Source organism: Saccoglossus kowalevskii, chromosome 17 (genome assembly GCF_978046115.1).
Source record: "Saccoglossus kowalevskii chromosome 17, keSacKowa6.1, whole genome shotgun sequence".
Lineage (NCBI taxonomy): Eukaryota > Metazoa > Hemichordata > Enteropneusta > Harrimaniidae > Saccoglossus > Saccoglossus kowalevskii.
Window position 1 is genome coordinate 15,935,213 of NC_140657.1, and position 17,326 is coordinate 15,952,538.

The 17,326-nt window shown below is 36.5% G+C and overlaps 2 protein-coding genes across 2 annotated transcripts in view; one reads left to right on the top strand and one right to left on the bottom strand.

The window, feature by feature from the left end:
* Positions 1-361: 361 nt before the first annotated feature.
* Positions 362-17,326, bottom strand: part of LOC100373673 (28S rRNA/ribosome and sororin micro-cofactor-like) — a 37,808-nt gene continuing 20,843 nt past the window's right edge. Inside the window, exons 2-4 of the mRNA XM_002736869.4 lie at positions 4,406-4,524; positions 2,156-2,253; positions 362-614 (exon numbers count right to left, since the gene is read on the bottom strand). Of these exons, the coding sequence (XP_002736915.1) occupies positions 520-614; positions 2,156-2,253; positions 4,406-4,524 (312 nt within the window). The 3' untranslated portion in view covers positions 362-519. The remainder of the gene's footprint in view (positions 615-2,155; positions 2,254-4,405; positions 4,525-17,326) is intronic.
* On the top strand, positions 7,242-10,366 carry LOC102802723 (1-acyl-sn-glycerol-3-phosphate acyltransferase alpha-like). The gene is made up of 3 exons (XM_085492348.1): positions 7,242-7,438; positions 8,523-8,659; positions 10,119-10,366. Exons 1-3 carry the CDS (start codon positions 7,242-7,244, stop codon positions 10,364-10,366), a joined length of 582 nt encoding a protein of 193 aa, XP_085348474.1.

Below are 17,326 nucleotides of genomic sequence, written 5' to 3' on the forward strand. Positions count from 1 at the left end.
TAAAGGGCGGTAGTCGTCGCGCCACTCATGTGCGAGATATATGGGTCTCATATAAGCAAAGATGGCAACTTTGACTGTTGAGCAGATGAACGACTACAAACTGAGACGCTACCAAGCTTTAATTAGGTATTGTTTGGGCGATTGGAAGGTGTCGAAGGAGTCACTGGCGGTAATTAGTGCAAGTCGTGCCCAAGTCGAACCTCATACTTGTGACTTCCTTTAGAAACGCATTGGAGTGTGAGAAAATCAATATTTATCAACACAAATGTCGCACATGCGCAGCGCGACGACCACCGTCCTTTAACTGTCTGAAAAGTGATGAAGATACCCCAGGCTGGTAACGACCATAAAGCTTTACATATTTTTATGTCTAGTTTATAAAGTATATGTAGTATTTATTTTCATATTTCATAACACAAATACCAAAGATTAATAATGGTATTTCATGAATTCACTTTCACTATTTGACATAAATAGAATATATCATGAAAAAACGAGAGTTGAGCGTATTCCAAACAATTACGAATTGTTTTCAGACATTTCCACATCTTTGTCGGCTGAGCTTTTCTCTGACTTGGGAGTTGTTGTCTTCGGTTTAGGAGAAACAAAATCCACTGTGAAAAAAGATAAGCCAACGTGTAAGCAGACATATTACAAAGGTTACATGTAAGAAAACATGTTACAAATACTGTTCACCTGTAGTAAGGGTGCAACGTCTGGAGAGTTCTTCCTCAACTATTGAGCAAGTTGGCCAATGTTTAGGATTCAAACCCATCCCACAACATCAAACACAGTCGCCAGAGTCCCTAATGATTGAACTATTGTGGATTCCGCTGTGGATTCTTGGCAAATCGATGAATTACCATCGTCATTTTAATGTCACATACATTATCCATGAGCAAATGGCAAAGCATAATTCCGACTTATGTATTTATGTAAATTAACCGCCACAGAACGTTCTGCATGGAGCAATGCAACTTTTGTTGAATCGTTACAAGTCTGAAACACCCACTCGAAAGTGTGGGTTTACACTTCTAAATTTACTCCACTCTGACCAAAACTAACACTGTCGATCGCGAGTGGCGTTTCTAATACAAAGATAACATACAAGCAAACGCATTACATACAATAATATATTTGAATTATACAACTGTATTGGCGTGTGTGTGTGTGGGGGGGGGGGGGGGGTCTGAACGGTAGCTTATAGTTAATTAGATAAACAGAATATTACTTTTGTGGCCATAAATCTTGTTAAATTAATAGTTAGTAATGTCCTGGGTACGACGTTAAAATTGCATCCGGTTGCGGAGTTTTTGTACTCGGGAGAATGAGGTTACCCTTTGCCGCAACTACCTCCAGGTCACCCTTGGGTAAGGTGTAGCACCTGTGAGCCTTGGGTGCCAACTTCCCACATAACAAGTTCGGTTGACGTCAGTAAGGGCATACGGTCGTAAAACTCCTGCACAAATAGATCCGCACAGGTGGACAATGTTTCATGTAAATATGTAGATATTAGTTTCAGTTGTACTTAGCATTTGGCAGGGGGGATCGTAACCTCTTGTGGTGAGAACCAGTGTGACTGGCCTGCCAACGGGGTGCTAAGGATTTCATTGGAAAAGTTATCAGTTACATCCGTTAATGTAATTTCGTTTTACTTACCCGTAAATCAAAAATCACAATAATATATTTGAATTATACAACTGTATTGGCGTGTGTGTGTGTGGGGGGGGGGTCTGAACGGTAGCTTATAGTTAATTAGATAAACAGAATATTACTTTTGTGGCCATAAATCTTGTTAAATTAATAGTTTATCATTTCTTAGGCAAACAGAAGAAACATACACGAAATACGCAAATATAATACTATGGCCCGTATGACATGCTTATTCCTTAGTGTTGACATTTACATGATGTATTGCCATAGCTACCTATAATATATACGATATATAGCATACTTATATGCATATATCTTCTTGACGGAAGTATAAGTCGAAGCACATCAAACAAAATACAACGATATAAAATAAATGATACGAAGTTTTGAGAGGATTGAGCGCACCTTGGTACCACCATATTCCAGCCATAATTTCAAGAGACCCCAAATTACATTATATTTATTATTATATTTTATTATTTCTGATATTTATATATCTTACCATCCATCGAGTCTCGATCTTTCTGTGTTCTCATCAAACCTTTTAATAGTTTTCTTTTCTTCTTCCCGGACAGTTGGACATTTGCATGTGGATTGGTTCTAATTTAAAAATTGAGAAATCAAATAAAGAGGTTTATCGCTAGCATTACTATTTGTTATAAATATATAGTTTCTCCACGAATGTATTTATATAGCCTTGGAGAACGACTAGATTCACACGTTAGCGTTGGAGACGTACTAATTCAAGAACAATTGTCGACTTTACCATGCAAACACCATCAGCTTTGGTGGTAATTGTCCTATGCAATGCACAATAATTTCAGATTGCGTTGTACAGAATATATCAGTCAGAATCCGAAGCCCATTTCGAGAAAGCGTCCGCTTCGAAAAGGTGTCCGTTTATGACAGATTTAAGCAGCTGTAGTCTTATTTTATACTCGGATGTAATTTGACACAAATGCTATTTTCACATTGGATGGGAAGATAAAAATGCAACTCATGTCTTCAGGTGATTACACACAGACAATCTAAATGATGAGACGCATTTGATATGCATATTTCAAGGTATTGCTACTTTAAAGATGCAATACAATAATTCTGTTTTATAAATTTTACCTTGATAACAACATCACTTTCATGCTGTGTCTTAGTTGTCTTGGCATACTATATTGTAATGTATATTGCCATTAAAATACGTTATTGGAACGAATTAGTTAAACATGCCCGAAAACACTCAAATGTATATTCACGTTAACTTCTCTTTGAAGAATTGAATAAAACCATTTCACTTCCTGTGTGAAATCCAAAAGAATGTTCACATTATATTTGCAGGGTTATGTAAAAACACGTGTTTGCATGTTCAGATCTCTGATATTCTCTCTCGAGTTGAGTTCTGATTAATGAAATAATTTATTATTTTGTTCATGTAAGTTAAATGCAGCATAGATACGACACAATGCAATCGCCTCTACACAACAGCTACATGACAGCGTTGATTTCCCTTTCACACTTAATGTCTTGAGTCAATATTGTACTTCACAAATGACGTCACAGAACGCTACGTGATGTCATTAATTATTCATAAAGACGTTCAGTGTGCACAAACGAATACACTTCACAACAAAGATTCACAACAAATCACTGAAAACCCCACAGCGAAAAACCTCAGTCAGGGTTGCCCTAAACGTTGGCGTAAGTTGTCCGAATTTGAACTGTTTTACACACTAAACAACATTCTATGCTTAATTTATGTATTTTTTTAAATAGCTAATTTCACTACAACTTGTGTCCTGAACATCTGAATATACTCATTGTTTTCGTAAATTGTTTTTTATATATTTGAAGGACCTGTTTACTTTAAACACTATGGAATGTATTTTGTATCGGTCAAGAGGCTTGTTGGTTTTCAAAACTGCCGGCCCGAAACTAAATTAGTCGGTCTCGTCCAACTGACCCACATTTCCAACATTTCCTATATGTATATGTTTGTCATTAAGAATATGTTCACATGCATTTCGCAGCCCTTGTTGAATTTTACGTGATAACTAAATTTTCAAAAACAGTACAAAATTGGAATTTAGATTTATTATTTATCATATTTTATGAAACATTAATTAACCAATCAATCATTAAATAAATATACAATGCCTGAATGCGATGTGGTTACAGGGAAATACCATCAAAATGTGCATGTTTCTAGGCTTTCAGTAAAAAATAATACAGTGACAACCTCATTCATTAGTCACACGTTTAAATTAATTAGAAATGTGTTCAAATTAATTTTCCAGGTATTGTATTTGTCAGAATGTAATCATTTGTTTTTAATGAATTATATTGTAATTAGTATTTTTATAGATTACTTCAATAACTTGTCAGCTCAAGAATGTTGACAATAGTTAGCTAGTTTGATGAATTCATTACATACAATTATAAATTTTTTAGGAAATTTATTAAAATAATTGTATATGTATTCATTTTTTTTTATTAATTGAATTCAGTTGAATGAACAAAGTTAAAAATTATGAAAGCTATAAAAGTGACACTATTTTCCTTCACAGTCACGATGGTTTTCCATTAAGGTGTAATGTTTTTTTTTTTGTATTTATGTATATTCCACCACCACCAAGCAAAATAAAATCCATGAAGAAAATACATATTTAATGTACATTTAGCGCTTGTAATTTATTGTACGAGTTAGGTTGGATTTTGTGTATCTCTTGGCTCATGAATAAATACGACTTCCTATACCTACCTTAATCTTTTCATTTGGTCTACCGTTACTATGTCGCCATCCTGTTTGTATCGATTCCTCATTTTTTTCTTCATACTATTTTTTCTACTCTGTTTCATTTGCTGTTTTCTGTTGGACTTCTGTTGGTTGGAGAAATAGAAAATGAATTATCACTGACTACCCCCCTTTTAATGACCCCTCCTTCAATATTATAAAACAAAGGGAAAACTTAGAGGCAACATGGGCGAGCAACTATTTGGGACTTATACAATTAGGAATAAATTTTGCAAGTAATAAAACGAATATATTAGACGTACAAGTTGCTGGGTAGTATTTTGGAATGCTATTTGAAAATAAAAACTAGAGATGATAGTGCTTCTGTGCCAGTGTGATGTAAATTTAAAAACTATAACCGCCTCTGCCTCAGCATACTCATGCTGCTTTATAGATTTTTTGATTTCAAATAGATTTATTAGATTAATATGCAAATCAGCCGATTAATATGTGCAGTTTATAAACACCTTTTTATCATTTGAAATTTAATACTGTTATTGGGGTAACAGCAAAACACGCAGATAGTAAATTAGTATAGTAAATTATAAATGTAATTTTACACTACTGAGCATGTTACTGCTCATGTATGCCATGCATTATGGGAGATAACATCCCATTGTATAAAAGGAAAAAGTAGTATCATTCTGGAAATTAAATTATTTAATTAAATTAACATATATTAAATTATATGTAATTGTTTAATATTAGTTCACAATGTTAAATTTCATGATAGACTATTTTGTCATCTTACGACCCATCAATACAGATATCTGTATAAAAAGCCGAAAATGGACAATTAAAAGCTTTTGATCTTTTTAAAGACTTCTCAAAAAAATAAGTTGCGTACAAGTTCAAGACATTGTTTTTGCGCAAGCACATAGCGGTAAAAGTTCCATAATGTTCGCGATAAGCATGCCCCACCTCCTAGGAATATGACTGACATACTGAGTTCGATTGAGTGAAATTTGTCGCGTCTTGCCTTGGATATATCGCCCAAATGTGGTTACTTTTAGTCTTGAGCAAATAGTTCTAAATATTTATTTAGTTTAGTAACATTATATTTTTTAATATACCAAGATATATGAATTATATCCAGCGATACTCGATACTTCCAGTGACAATAAATAAAGATACTGTATATGATACATAATACGATACATCGAGCATCGTTACGGATACTTTGTCTGAACTCGCGTGGTGTCATTCACCCGACGCAACCGAGCATGCGCTTAGAATGATAGTTTGATGACATTATGTATGTGTTTCATTTTATTGAGAAACACGTGACAGCATACATATAATCGTAAGATACATTATATAAATGGCCTATACTACGGTCCGAAGGATACTGTAGCAAACACTGCATGTGGTGTATGCCTATGTTTGAGACCATATCGAAGACGATAAGGTGCTTTAACTTGTGAACTCGAGGGACGTTCAGTTATGTTTATGCTATTTATTTTCACGGTGTATATGTTAATTCGCTCGAGTTAAAGATTAACAACGAATGTATTTGTGCTCACTGTGCCGTAGCCAAATTGTAACCATGGTAACCACCAGACGATTTTTGTATAGCATTAATATGGATTTATGACATATGAACTCAAGTAGATGTGTAACATTAATGTCACCTTGGTCAAGTGTGCTATTTTTCTTAAAACAATTTTCATCATGAAGTTTGTCGTTTGTGATTCACTCGGTCATCATTTCAGTTAGGTAAAACATGATGTAATTATGGTATCTTTGTTATAGAAGCATTACCCATCTCCTAGACTATACATGCATATTATTATACAATACAAAACGTAGTACTGGCCACGTCAGTAAACAGAATCAAAGAGTCCATTAACCGTGTCGTTTGTACAATACAGGAAACTGGCAGTACTTGGATAAAAGGTATTGCCCATCTCATTTACTTTGACAATACAGGGATGACCTTTTTGCCTAGAACGACACATGAATGTTAAATGATAGTTCATCCGACGAAATTATTGTCTTTCACAACAGTGGGATTTCATGGAAGTCTAAAAATGTACTTTTTGCTTTATCGTCACTAATATAATATATTAAACCGAAGACGCTGTGTATGGCATAATTCAATAAATCATGTGAACTTTGTTTTGGTGCAGAGGACGGAAATCTATGATCAAGATTGTACGCGTGTTTGAACCTCTTTATGTCGTGTGTAGAAGTTACTGTAAAATACTTTATTTTAGGTGGAATTAATTTTCGCTGAAAAGACTTCTGGGGAGTTTTGTATGGAATTTATTTTCACTGATTTCTGACGAGTTGAATGTAAAATATAGGGAAAACGGTATATTCGCTGGATTTTATTTTCACTGAATCATTCCTTCAGCGAAAATGAAGTAATTTACAGTAGCCTGTTTAGTAGAATATTGTAGATGATGTTATTTGAAGCATGTACACGCAAGTAGTAATATTGACTGTGATCGAAAACACACAGGCTAACATATTTCTTATGGAACACGACACTTTTAGGGGAGGGTATCTGATCAAGGTAGTATACGAATTTAATCTTAGATAATAAGTGAATTACGCTGTGTGTGTTGTTAGGTCAACGTATAATTAAACGTGTACCGGGAACGGGAACGCATGTCATTGGATAGGTGAATACGTCACATCTTGTACGGGCTAGTGGAAATTCATTAAATGCGCCACACCCCGCCTGGTTTCGGCGTACCAAAATACACATGGGGGTGGCAAACATATACCGGAATGGCGCGGCTGTACGTTAAGGTGACGAAACAAGTCGTTGGAGTTCTTACGCCGTCACTTTAGCAACATGGCGGCTACTGTCATCAGCACGTTGTTGTATGCGCTCTCCGTGTTGATGTTTTTGTTGATGTCTGCTAGCGTTGTCTACAGTCAAACATTGCGATTTCATGTCAAGTATTTTATGTACAACAGCTGTTACATGGTCATTGGATGTTTAATCTTGCCGCTATGCCTGCTGAAGCCAGGTGACGTAGACAATTCAGGGTAAGGTGTTTGACAATTAAGTCGTCTGTACACAATTTAGGTACTCTTTCTTTCCTCCTGTTAGTATTCAGCACACCGGGATGGATGAGTACAGACGGAGCAACTGGCGGGGAAATCAGGACGTCAATGTATTATATACTCAATCGTGACCTAGTAAGCCCTTGAAAGTTCGTTGACCCTGACGTCACTGTCGAGACGCCGTAATAATATCGAAAGATATGTGGAGTGCTCTTTTGTAAATGTATGTCAGCATAAACGCGTAATTGTCGCGTGAAGCATCGTTTACTCCCCAAGTTACAAGCGCTTGTCTAGAACAAATAAGTAGTGACGACATATTCTTTAGATGAGATGGGAAGTCGAGAGCTGATTGACATTTATTTACAAAGCAATGCAACATACAGCCCTACCAGTGAGGGGTGAATCATGGGTCAAGTTCTTTCAACTTTTTCGACAGCGCACAATACTATAAGTAAAGGTGAATAAAAGGCCGAGTTACTCCAAACGTAATAATTGTCGATAATAAATGTGCAGCATAGCGACAAATACAAATTGAGTTCCTTTTGTACCCCCCATCCCTAACGTAACACTAACCATACCCCTACCCTCCAGCACTCCCCATTTAATTGTACATGCCCCTCCTAAGGACATCTATAGTTAGAGGGGGCATATACAAATGAATTGGGTAACAGGGAGTGTTAAAATTAGGGTTAGGGTTAGGGATGGGGGTACAAAAGGAACTCTTCCCCACGTATTTCCCGGCGTTGAACAGTAGGCATTTGCACATTAGCTACACACGCACGACACAGTCACGCATTTCCGTTGTACAGTAGACATTTGCACATTAGCTACACAAAGTTAAAGTTAACATTACAAGCAAATTTTAATTTTCGAGAAGACATGAACAAGATCGATAAAACTTTCGAATATTACTTTTGGGGTAAAGAAACTGCTATGACTATGGCGTTGTTTATACATGTATGAACCCGTGGTTGTTCAAGACAAGTTGATGAAAACAGCAAATAAAAAAACACTATATACTGAAAACATCTGACTGTTCTTATTTTTTGTCATCCATGCTTAATAGGTGGGCAGCTGTAATTGCACGGAATTCAGTTAAACACCTGTTTGGAATCAAGCTTCATGTACGTCACATAGAACGTCTGCAATCAGAAACTCCGTATATTATAATATGTAACCACCAGAGTAGCTTAGATAATATGGGTGAGTATTGAGTTATGTAAAGAGATTGATTTAAACAGGTTAGGAAACTAAGTCTGAAGGCACACCACAGCTTGAAATGTGGCAGGTAGTGGGAATACCCAATCTATGTAAAATAGGCTTTCAGTGTCTGTTGTTGTTTTTTTCATTTAAAACAAATGATTATATATATTATATTTGTTTATTTATCTATCTATTTATTTGAATGTACTATTTATTTGCTGGCATTTTTTTTAATAAGTAGTGATAATCACGAAAACCCACAAGAGCGGGATCATAGTTAAAATAAAACAGAATAAGATGAACAAAATTTAAATATATATTGTGAGAATACTCCACAGTACCATGGGTTTGCTACATAGACTTCAAAGCAGTGATGCACATGTTTAATAAAATGTTTCGTCTTGAAATGTCTGTATAGTGTTTGTTTGGAAGAACATTTCATAATGATCGTCATTTCTGCTGATACCACAGGGAGCTCAGGAACTATAATCAACTGTAGTACGCAGTCTCTATGAGCGGGGAGGGGGGGGGTATCGGCTGGTATCTAGTGTAAGAAATAGACAAGGCATGAAGGCTCCAGCCAGCTCACATTTTCTAAACTCGAAAAACAGACGAAAAGAATGAAAAATAAAATCTAAAAAAAATACCAGGTTGAAGAATATTAGTTGCTCCTTCAAATTTCGCCAAAGCCTTACCCACATTTTACCGATATCTGCAGAATAAATCAAGAAAACTACACAAATTGACTCCATTTAGGAATTCCTAACGGTTTGCCCGAACGCATGGCACAGTTGGAGGCGTGGCCTGTTCAGCATTTGTCAACAACTAATCACAAGACTGGTTACAAAACCAAGCAAGGCTAACCGAGTCGTGACCTCGATGTGGTTCGTTTGTGTAGTTTTCTTGATTTATTCTGCAGATATAGGTAAAATGTAGGTAAGGCTTAGACGAAATTTGAAGGAGCAACTAATATTCTTCAACCTGGTATTTTTTATAGATTTTATTTTTCATTCTTTTCGCCTGTTTTTTCGAGTTTAAAAAATATGAGCTGGCTGGAGCCTTCATCCCTTGTCTATTTCTTACACTAGATACCAACCGATACCCCCCCCCCCTCCCCGCTCATAGGGAGTGCGTACGGTTTATCATAGTTCCTGGGCTCCCTGTGCTGATACTTCCCGGGATATAATTGAATACGAGTGGACGCATATACTATGTAACCACAATTATAGATTGTGCCTGATGTCTCACAGACTGTAACACACAGATGTGTAAAATATAGCGAAAGTTGATCGCATCAATCTCGTCATATTTCAAGCGTGCCGTCGTAGTGCAGCGCGCTTTTAAATTCCATGTAAACAAACCGAATTTTATTCACGCGCCGCATGGGACCCACTGTTATAAAACACGACGTGTCACTACGACTGTGATGTCTGAAAATGTTGTATCTGTATTTTGTCAGCCATGATGGAAATCCTGCCAGCTCGGTGCACGATTCTTATGAAGAAGATGTTGAAATATGCCGGAACATTTGGACTGGCGAGTATTCTGTGCGGAGTGGTATTTGTTGACAGAGGAAATAAGTCGCAAACCAAAGAAGCTTTGGAGCAAACAGTGAAGATCATCAAGAAAAGAAATGTGAGTAAATCTGAAGTTTTCTCTATCAAAATTATGTTTATTTGGTTCAAAATTGAAATTTGTAAAACATAAAATTGCAACGGCAAACGGCCATAGCGTATTGTTGTTTACAAACAAACTACCCATGAGACTTTACCGCGCTTTGGACCTAATTCTCGCGCATACAGAGATGAATTGTTCGAGTTACGGACATTGTGTTACAAAAATGTCCACGCCCATATTTTAGAAACACGCCTACTTTTGCAAAACTACACCCTAATTGTCACTCGATGTTAACAATTAACAGAACTTTGAGTTACGGGCAACATACATTTTTGTTTGTGTTGAACGTCCACATTTAGTAACTCGAACAGTTGACTGAACTCCGAGTTACAAGCAAAATAATAAATAAACAAAACAAAAAATCTATGTTGCCCGTTCGCTGCATACAGGGTACGGTTAATGAAACACTATCGGAAATCGTGTTTCGGTCAACAAGAACTGAGTATGCTATGCATGCCACACTATGTTTCTATCATCATTGAACAATTTGTTTCTCATTCATTATAGGCCAAAATATGGATATTTCCAGAAGGTACACGAAAGTACAACACTGAATGTTCAGATCCAATGTTGCCATTCAAAAAGGGCGCGTTTAATTTAGCTGTCCAGGCTCAGGTCCCGATCGTTCCAGTCGTCTTTTCTTCTCAGTCGAAATTCTTTAGTTATGAGCAAAAGAGATTTACACAAGGTATGTTTTATGGGTAGGTGATGACAGTGATGTGTTTGCCAGAACACAATTAATACCGTATTCAGAGTTATATAGCGGAATTCAGTGAAGCTTAGTAATTTGGACGTCCGATAAAATACGTCATATTTACCATTTGTAATTCATTTGTATTTGTTTTGTCGACACAAATACTTTAGACGTCCGGGAGATAAGTTACCATGGTAATCTTCATCACACTCGTGCATTCAAGTTGACGTAAGTGATATATTGGTATCGTATTTTATTGCATCTATATATTGATTTGCATAATAAATATAAATTATGTTTTTGCTGTAATTGTAGGTAAATTTACAGTAACCGTGATGCCACACGTGAACACGATTGGACTCACTTTGGAAGATGTACCGACATTAGCTGACAAAACGAGACAATCCATGATAGATGTATACGAAGATACATCCCGAGATACGGACGCTATTAACAGAAATGATCACCGGACATAACAAAGCAACAACTGAACCACTTATGGGTTAAGATTGCCACCATCACCTCGAGACATGTTCAATAATGAGGTTGGCGACGTAATTCCAGACAAGAACGGAAGCGGCGTGATATGACGATGAGGGCGCCATCACACTGCATGCGGTGATGGGTCGTTGTCAGAATTATGATTCAAATCAGTAAAGAACCGCTGACAAATGTTTTTAATAAAATTGACATTGGTGTGAAGAAAACACAATAATTAAAATAATAAATATGAGTAATTATGAATACACAGCTAATTTATGAAAACTTATGGTATATAAAATTGTAGAAAAGAAATTACATGTTCATATCATATTTTGCATGTTTAATATTTCACTATTTGATATACATGTTTTTCACGTAATGGCGATTCGTCTCATACTACCTTGCTATATTTTGGTATTTTTCTACAATGTAAAACGTGCACATATGTCTACAACACAGTGTATTTTATTATTAACTATAATTCATTGTTATTTTCAAAGACGAAGACGTGTGAAAAATAAAAGTAAATAAACTTTGGAAAGCCTACCACTATATCGACTCTCTGGTTCGTACACAGTGATGCTTATGGAAAGACGCACGAAATAATTGACCAATAAAAATCTCCGTAGACTTGCCCGGCATTCGTCATTTATTCGTCACTCCCATAGTATTTTATTTTATTAATAAAACACACACAAAAAATAAACGAGAGACTGTGTGCAAGCCTACAATCTCCGATAAACCCCTCACAACTAAGGTATCACTCCTACCACATTCCATTTCATTCCGGGTGCCGCCAGAAAGAGGACATTTACGTTGGCCACCTGGTACCACAATACAACTTTACATTACGATTCATTAAGTTTATTATTTCACGCAGTTATCAGGAATACCGAAGTCAACCATCGCAGGGGAATATAATAATATTCCCAGGAATGTACTTGTGGTAATTCCACATTGCGGTCGCCAGTGTGTCACGATTTCGTTCCCATCGACTGGTTTAAAACGAAAATCGCCTTATCGGGTTCTCGTCTTATGCGAGAGAGAAATATAAAAACTCAAGCCGTTCTCATAAAATATCACTGTTGTGACCCCTCCTCCTCTTCAAATCACTTTAAGGTAGCGAGAAGGGAAATTTTCACTTTTTTCTTGATTTTTCAAAAATTGATAAAACGGTTACTTTAGACCTTGATACATCATCCCAGGTTTACAAAAGATCGAAATTGCGAAATAACGTTGCTTAAATTAGTGTTTTGAAACGCTAGCAGAAAAGACTACAACTGCTGTTTCGTGGATATTTGCATAATGTTTATCTTTGGAAGGGTTTAAATGATAACATCTTATCTGTATACTCTGTTGTTGACGATTCTGATATAACGGGTGATAAGCTTCCCGTCGCAAACAAAGCGTGTTTATCTAACGTTCATTGTTAGCATTATTGTCAGTCGAGACTTCGTCTGAGAAACATGGTCATACAGTCCGGGCATACAGTACTCATTTCGCCCAACCTTCCGCTTTTACACCGGAGTGAAGTCATCCGCCAGTCGCCATCCGCCAGTCAGAGTATCCGCCGGTCGCATCCGCCAGTCAATTTTTTTTCTGTTCATACAAAATAAAAAAGTTACCTATTTTTGTAATCGCTGGTTCATGCGGCAGTGGAAAATATTAAAATTGTTTTTTTTGTCAAAATGACGATTTTTAGATGAAATTCAGAAAACACGCTAGCATTTCTCCCGAATTCAGGCGATCACAACCACAGTTTGAAAATCGATACACATGAACTAACTAGTAATAAATAATCTCCAGTATCTATATAGTATAGAAATTATTTCAGACCTTTGGCACAATCAATATTTTGGTTGCAATTTGGGGTCAAAATGACGATTTTTAGATCAAATTCATAAAACACGCTAACATTCCTCCCCAATTCAGGCGATCACAACCACAGTTTGAAAATCGATACAACCAAACTAGCAAGTAATAAATAATCTCCAGTATCTATATAGTATAGAAATTATTTCAGACCTTTGGCACAATCATCATTTTGGTTGCAATTTGGGGTCAAAATGACGATTTTTAGATCAAATTCATAAAACACGCTAACATTCCTCCCGAGTTGAGGCGATAGCAACCACCGTTTGAAAATCGATACACATTAACTAACTAGTAATAAATAATCTCCAGTATCTATATAGTATAGAAATCATTTCAGACCTTTGGCACAATCATCATTTTGGTTGCAATTTGGGGTCAAAATGACGATTTTTAGATCAAATTCATAAAACACGCTAACATTCCTCCCCAATTCAGGCGATCACAACCACCGTTTGAAAATCGATACACATTAACTAACTAGTAATAAATAATCTCCAGTATCTATATAGTATAGAAATTATTTCAGACCTTTGGCACAATCATTATTTTGGTAGCAATTTGGGGTCAAAATGATGATTTTTAGATCAAATTCATAAAACACGCTAACATTCCTCCCCAGATCAGGCGATCACAACCACGGTTTGAAAATCGATACACATCAACTAACTAGTAATCCATAATCTCCAGTATCTATATAGTATAGAAATCATTTCAGACCTTTGGCACAATCATTATTTTGGTTGTAATTTGGGGTCAAAATGATGATTGTGCCAAAGGTCTGAAATAATTTCTATACTACAATGTATATAGATACTGGAGATTATTTATTACTAGCTAGTTTGGTTGTATCGATTTTCAAACTGTGGTTGTGGTCGCTTCAACTCGGGAGGAATGTTAGCGTGTTTTATGAATTTGATCTAAAAATCGTCATTTTGACCCCAAATTGCAACCAAAATATTGACAGTGCCAAAGGTCTGAAATAATTTCTATACTATATAGATACTGGGGATTATTTATTACTAGCTAGTTTGGTTGTATCGATTTTCAAACTGTGGTTGCTATCGCCTCAACTCGGGAGAATGTTAGCGTGTTTTATGAATTTGATCTAAAAATCGTCTTTTTGACTCCAAATTGCAACCAAAATAATGATTGTGTTAAAGGTCTGAAATAATTTCTATACTATACTGATACTGGAGATTATTTATTACTAGTTAGTTCGGTAGCATCGATTTTCAAACTGTGGTTGTGGTCGCCTGGAGTCGGGAGGAATGTTAGCGTGTTTTATGAATTTGTGCAAAAAATCGTCATTTTTACCCCAAATTACAACCAAAATGATGATTGTGCCAAAGGTCTGAAATAATTTCTATACTATATAGATACTGGAAATTATTTATTACTAGTTAGTTCATGTGTATCGATTTTCAAACTGTGGTTGTGATCGCCTGAATTCGGGAGAAATGCTAGCGTGTTTTCTGAATTTCATCTAAAAATTGTCATTTTGACACAAAAAAAATTAATATTTTCCACTGCCGCATGAACCAGCGATTACAAAAATAGGTAACTTTTTTATTTTGTATGAACAGAAAAAAAATTGACTGGCGGATGCGACCGGCGGATACTCTGACTGGCGGATGGCGACTGGTGGATGACTTCACTCCGGTCGCTTTACCATCGACCGCTTATCGCTTAATTTCCGACCATGCGGTCTTGTCCTACCGGAAACCGTCCGCATTTTAATCGCGTTTTTTTTCACTCGCTCGCTCATTGAAACACCGACCGCTAGCCCAAACACTGATCACTGGCACATGAGTGGTCGAAATGGTGGTTTTGATAGTAAAGTGTGAACATACAACTAGTATTAACTATTAAATTCTGAACGTCACTTCAAATCTAATAGTTGTATGACACTTGTGTCGTGAACGCAACTGAACTGGGACCTCTTGTTGCGTTTTTTGGGTGCTTGTTCTAGATATAATATTTTAATGAGACAGTTACGTGAAAAAAGCATAGGTAACTCATTTTGACAGATCAGAGAAACGAGGAAATGTTAATGATTAATTCCAAAAATAACGATACCACTGAATCCACGTCGGTCGGTCTGGTAAAGTTTGACATTCAATTTTCAAAAATAAGTTACGATCATTGAATGGAGTTCAGTCTATACCGTATACGTACCGTAAAAAAATATTTCCGACTAAAAACGGCCACATGCCCTGAAAAAATCGAACAGAGCTTGACATGTATGAATAATGTATTGGGCTTAAAAGAAAAAACGTGTCAAATTTAGTTATAGCCATAAATATTTGGTGGCCAGTTGATGAACAATTCGAAACTCAGGATTCACACGGAAGTCCTCCTAGGCTGAAAATCATCGACCCTACTCTGGTTTACTTTATTTCCCAACTTGCAGAGAAAACTGACTCGCCGTAGCTCAGCCTAGTATTTTCTTTTTGAACTGAGGTCAAATTCCATCCGTTTGTCAAAATATACCGATGTTTTCCAGCTAATAATTTTGAAGCCTGTCACAGCACAAACACACTATGTGAATCGACGCCGGAAATTGGGTGGCACGACGACCCTTCACTTAGCGTCAAATATGCTTTGTTACAACATCATTGATTGGCTGAAAGTCGCATGATCGAAGCACGACCTGGGTCACAGAACCATATTTGTCCGTATAATCAACAGAACCTCGCAAAAGAACCACACCCACATTTTCAATTTTTTTTTAGCGCGGAAGTTGCCAACAAATGTCAAAAATAAAGCAAGCGATTGACAAGAATGATTATTAATATTTTCCCTGATGCTCTTCGAATTTTTATTTTTTTTTTTATTTCAAGGTGAGAAATGGCTAGTTGAAGTTGCATCGTCTTCAATGCGGCTGTTTCACCGCGAGCAACTCCAGCTCTGTTTTATTAGATCTCTTATCAGAGACACTTGAAGGATTAGCTTGTTTGTAAACTGTCAGCGTGTACAGTGGGACAGTAATGTTTGTCAGAGGATTATCCCTCGTTGTTCGTTTGCATAACAATGGAAACCCGAACGTTCCTGGAGTACGGACTCAAATGCCTGCAATTTTCTTCATTTTTCACGCTCGAGCTTGAAATTATTCATTATCTGACACTCTTATGAGTTCTATGATATCAGTGGTTAATATGTTTGGCCAATTTTAGTGTATATTTATAATAATGCAGCAAATCTACAGTGTTTTATTAACCAAAACTGTTTTTCGCGTTTTTCTCGAGTTGAAGTTTTGATTGAGTACGACTCATTGGGACCGCCGCCAAATCAACTGCGTTCGGACTAGGACATTCATACTCGCAGTTATCGTTCAATAGATAAAGATGGTGCGAAATATGTCTGGGTTTGAAAGAAAATTCTTTGTCACAGAATAATAGTCTGTTGAAGGTGCCAAGTATGAAATAATTTGGGGACAAAAAACAAACCTGCATAGAAATCGGAATAATAGGTCTTTTGATTACCGTGGACACATTTCAATGGACTTGATTATGGACAATGCATGACGTAAATTTCACCAGGAAATTCCGCAGTGTGCTCTTGCAATCACGGACTTAGTCATTTTCACAACGTTCGCCATTGTTGATATCACGTGATAATTATGTAAACAATGATCGTCCAGTTTGTGCGAACTTGTACCTCTATAGTTAGTCTTTTGAAATATATAAGCTAAATTACTTTCTGAACGAGACAACAGACACAGAATGTTTTATTCGAAAACGTCACAAAACCCTTCTCGCTACCTTAAATTCAAACTGTTTGAATGTTACCAGGCAAATTTGCATACTAATAGCCTCGTTCTCATCACAAACTATCGCGATTATGGACCAGCCGCAAATCGCAACTTACAAACAATGACAGAAAAATCACCTGAGAGAAAACAATACTTCATTTCATTTTAAATTCGTTTGAAATTTAGA

What these genes read in the sequence shown, in the direction of transcription:
- LOC102802723 (XM_085492348.1), top strand. Translation starts at nt 7,242, where the DNA reads ATGGCGGCTACTGTCATCAGCACGTTGTTGTATGCGCTCTCCGTGTTG. An exon ending in GGTGACGTAGACAATTCAGG is followed by an intron (nt 7,439 to 8,522) that starts GTAAGGTGTTTG and finishes CATGCTTAATAG; the next exon opens with GTGGGCAGCTGTAATTGCAC. An exon ending in GAGTAGCTTAGATAATATGG is followed by an intron (nt 8,660 to 10,118) that starts GTGAGTATTGAG and finishes GTATTTTGTCAG; the next exon opens with CCATGATGGAAATCCTGCCA.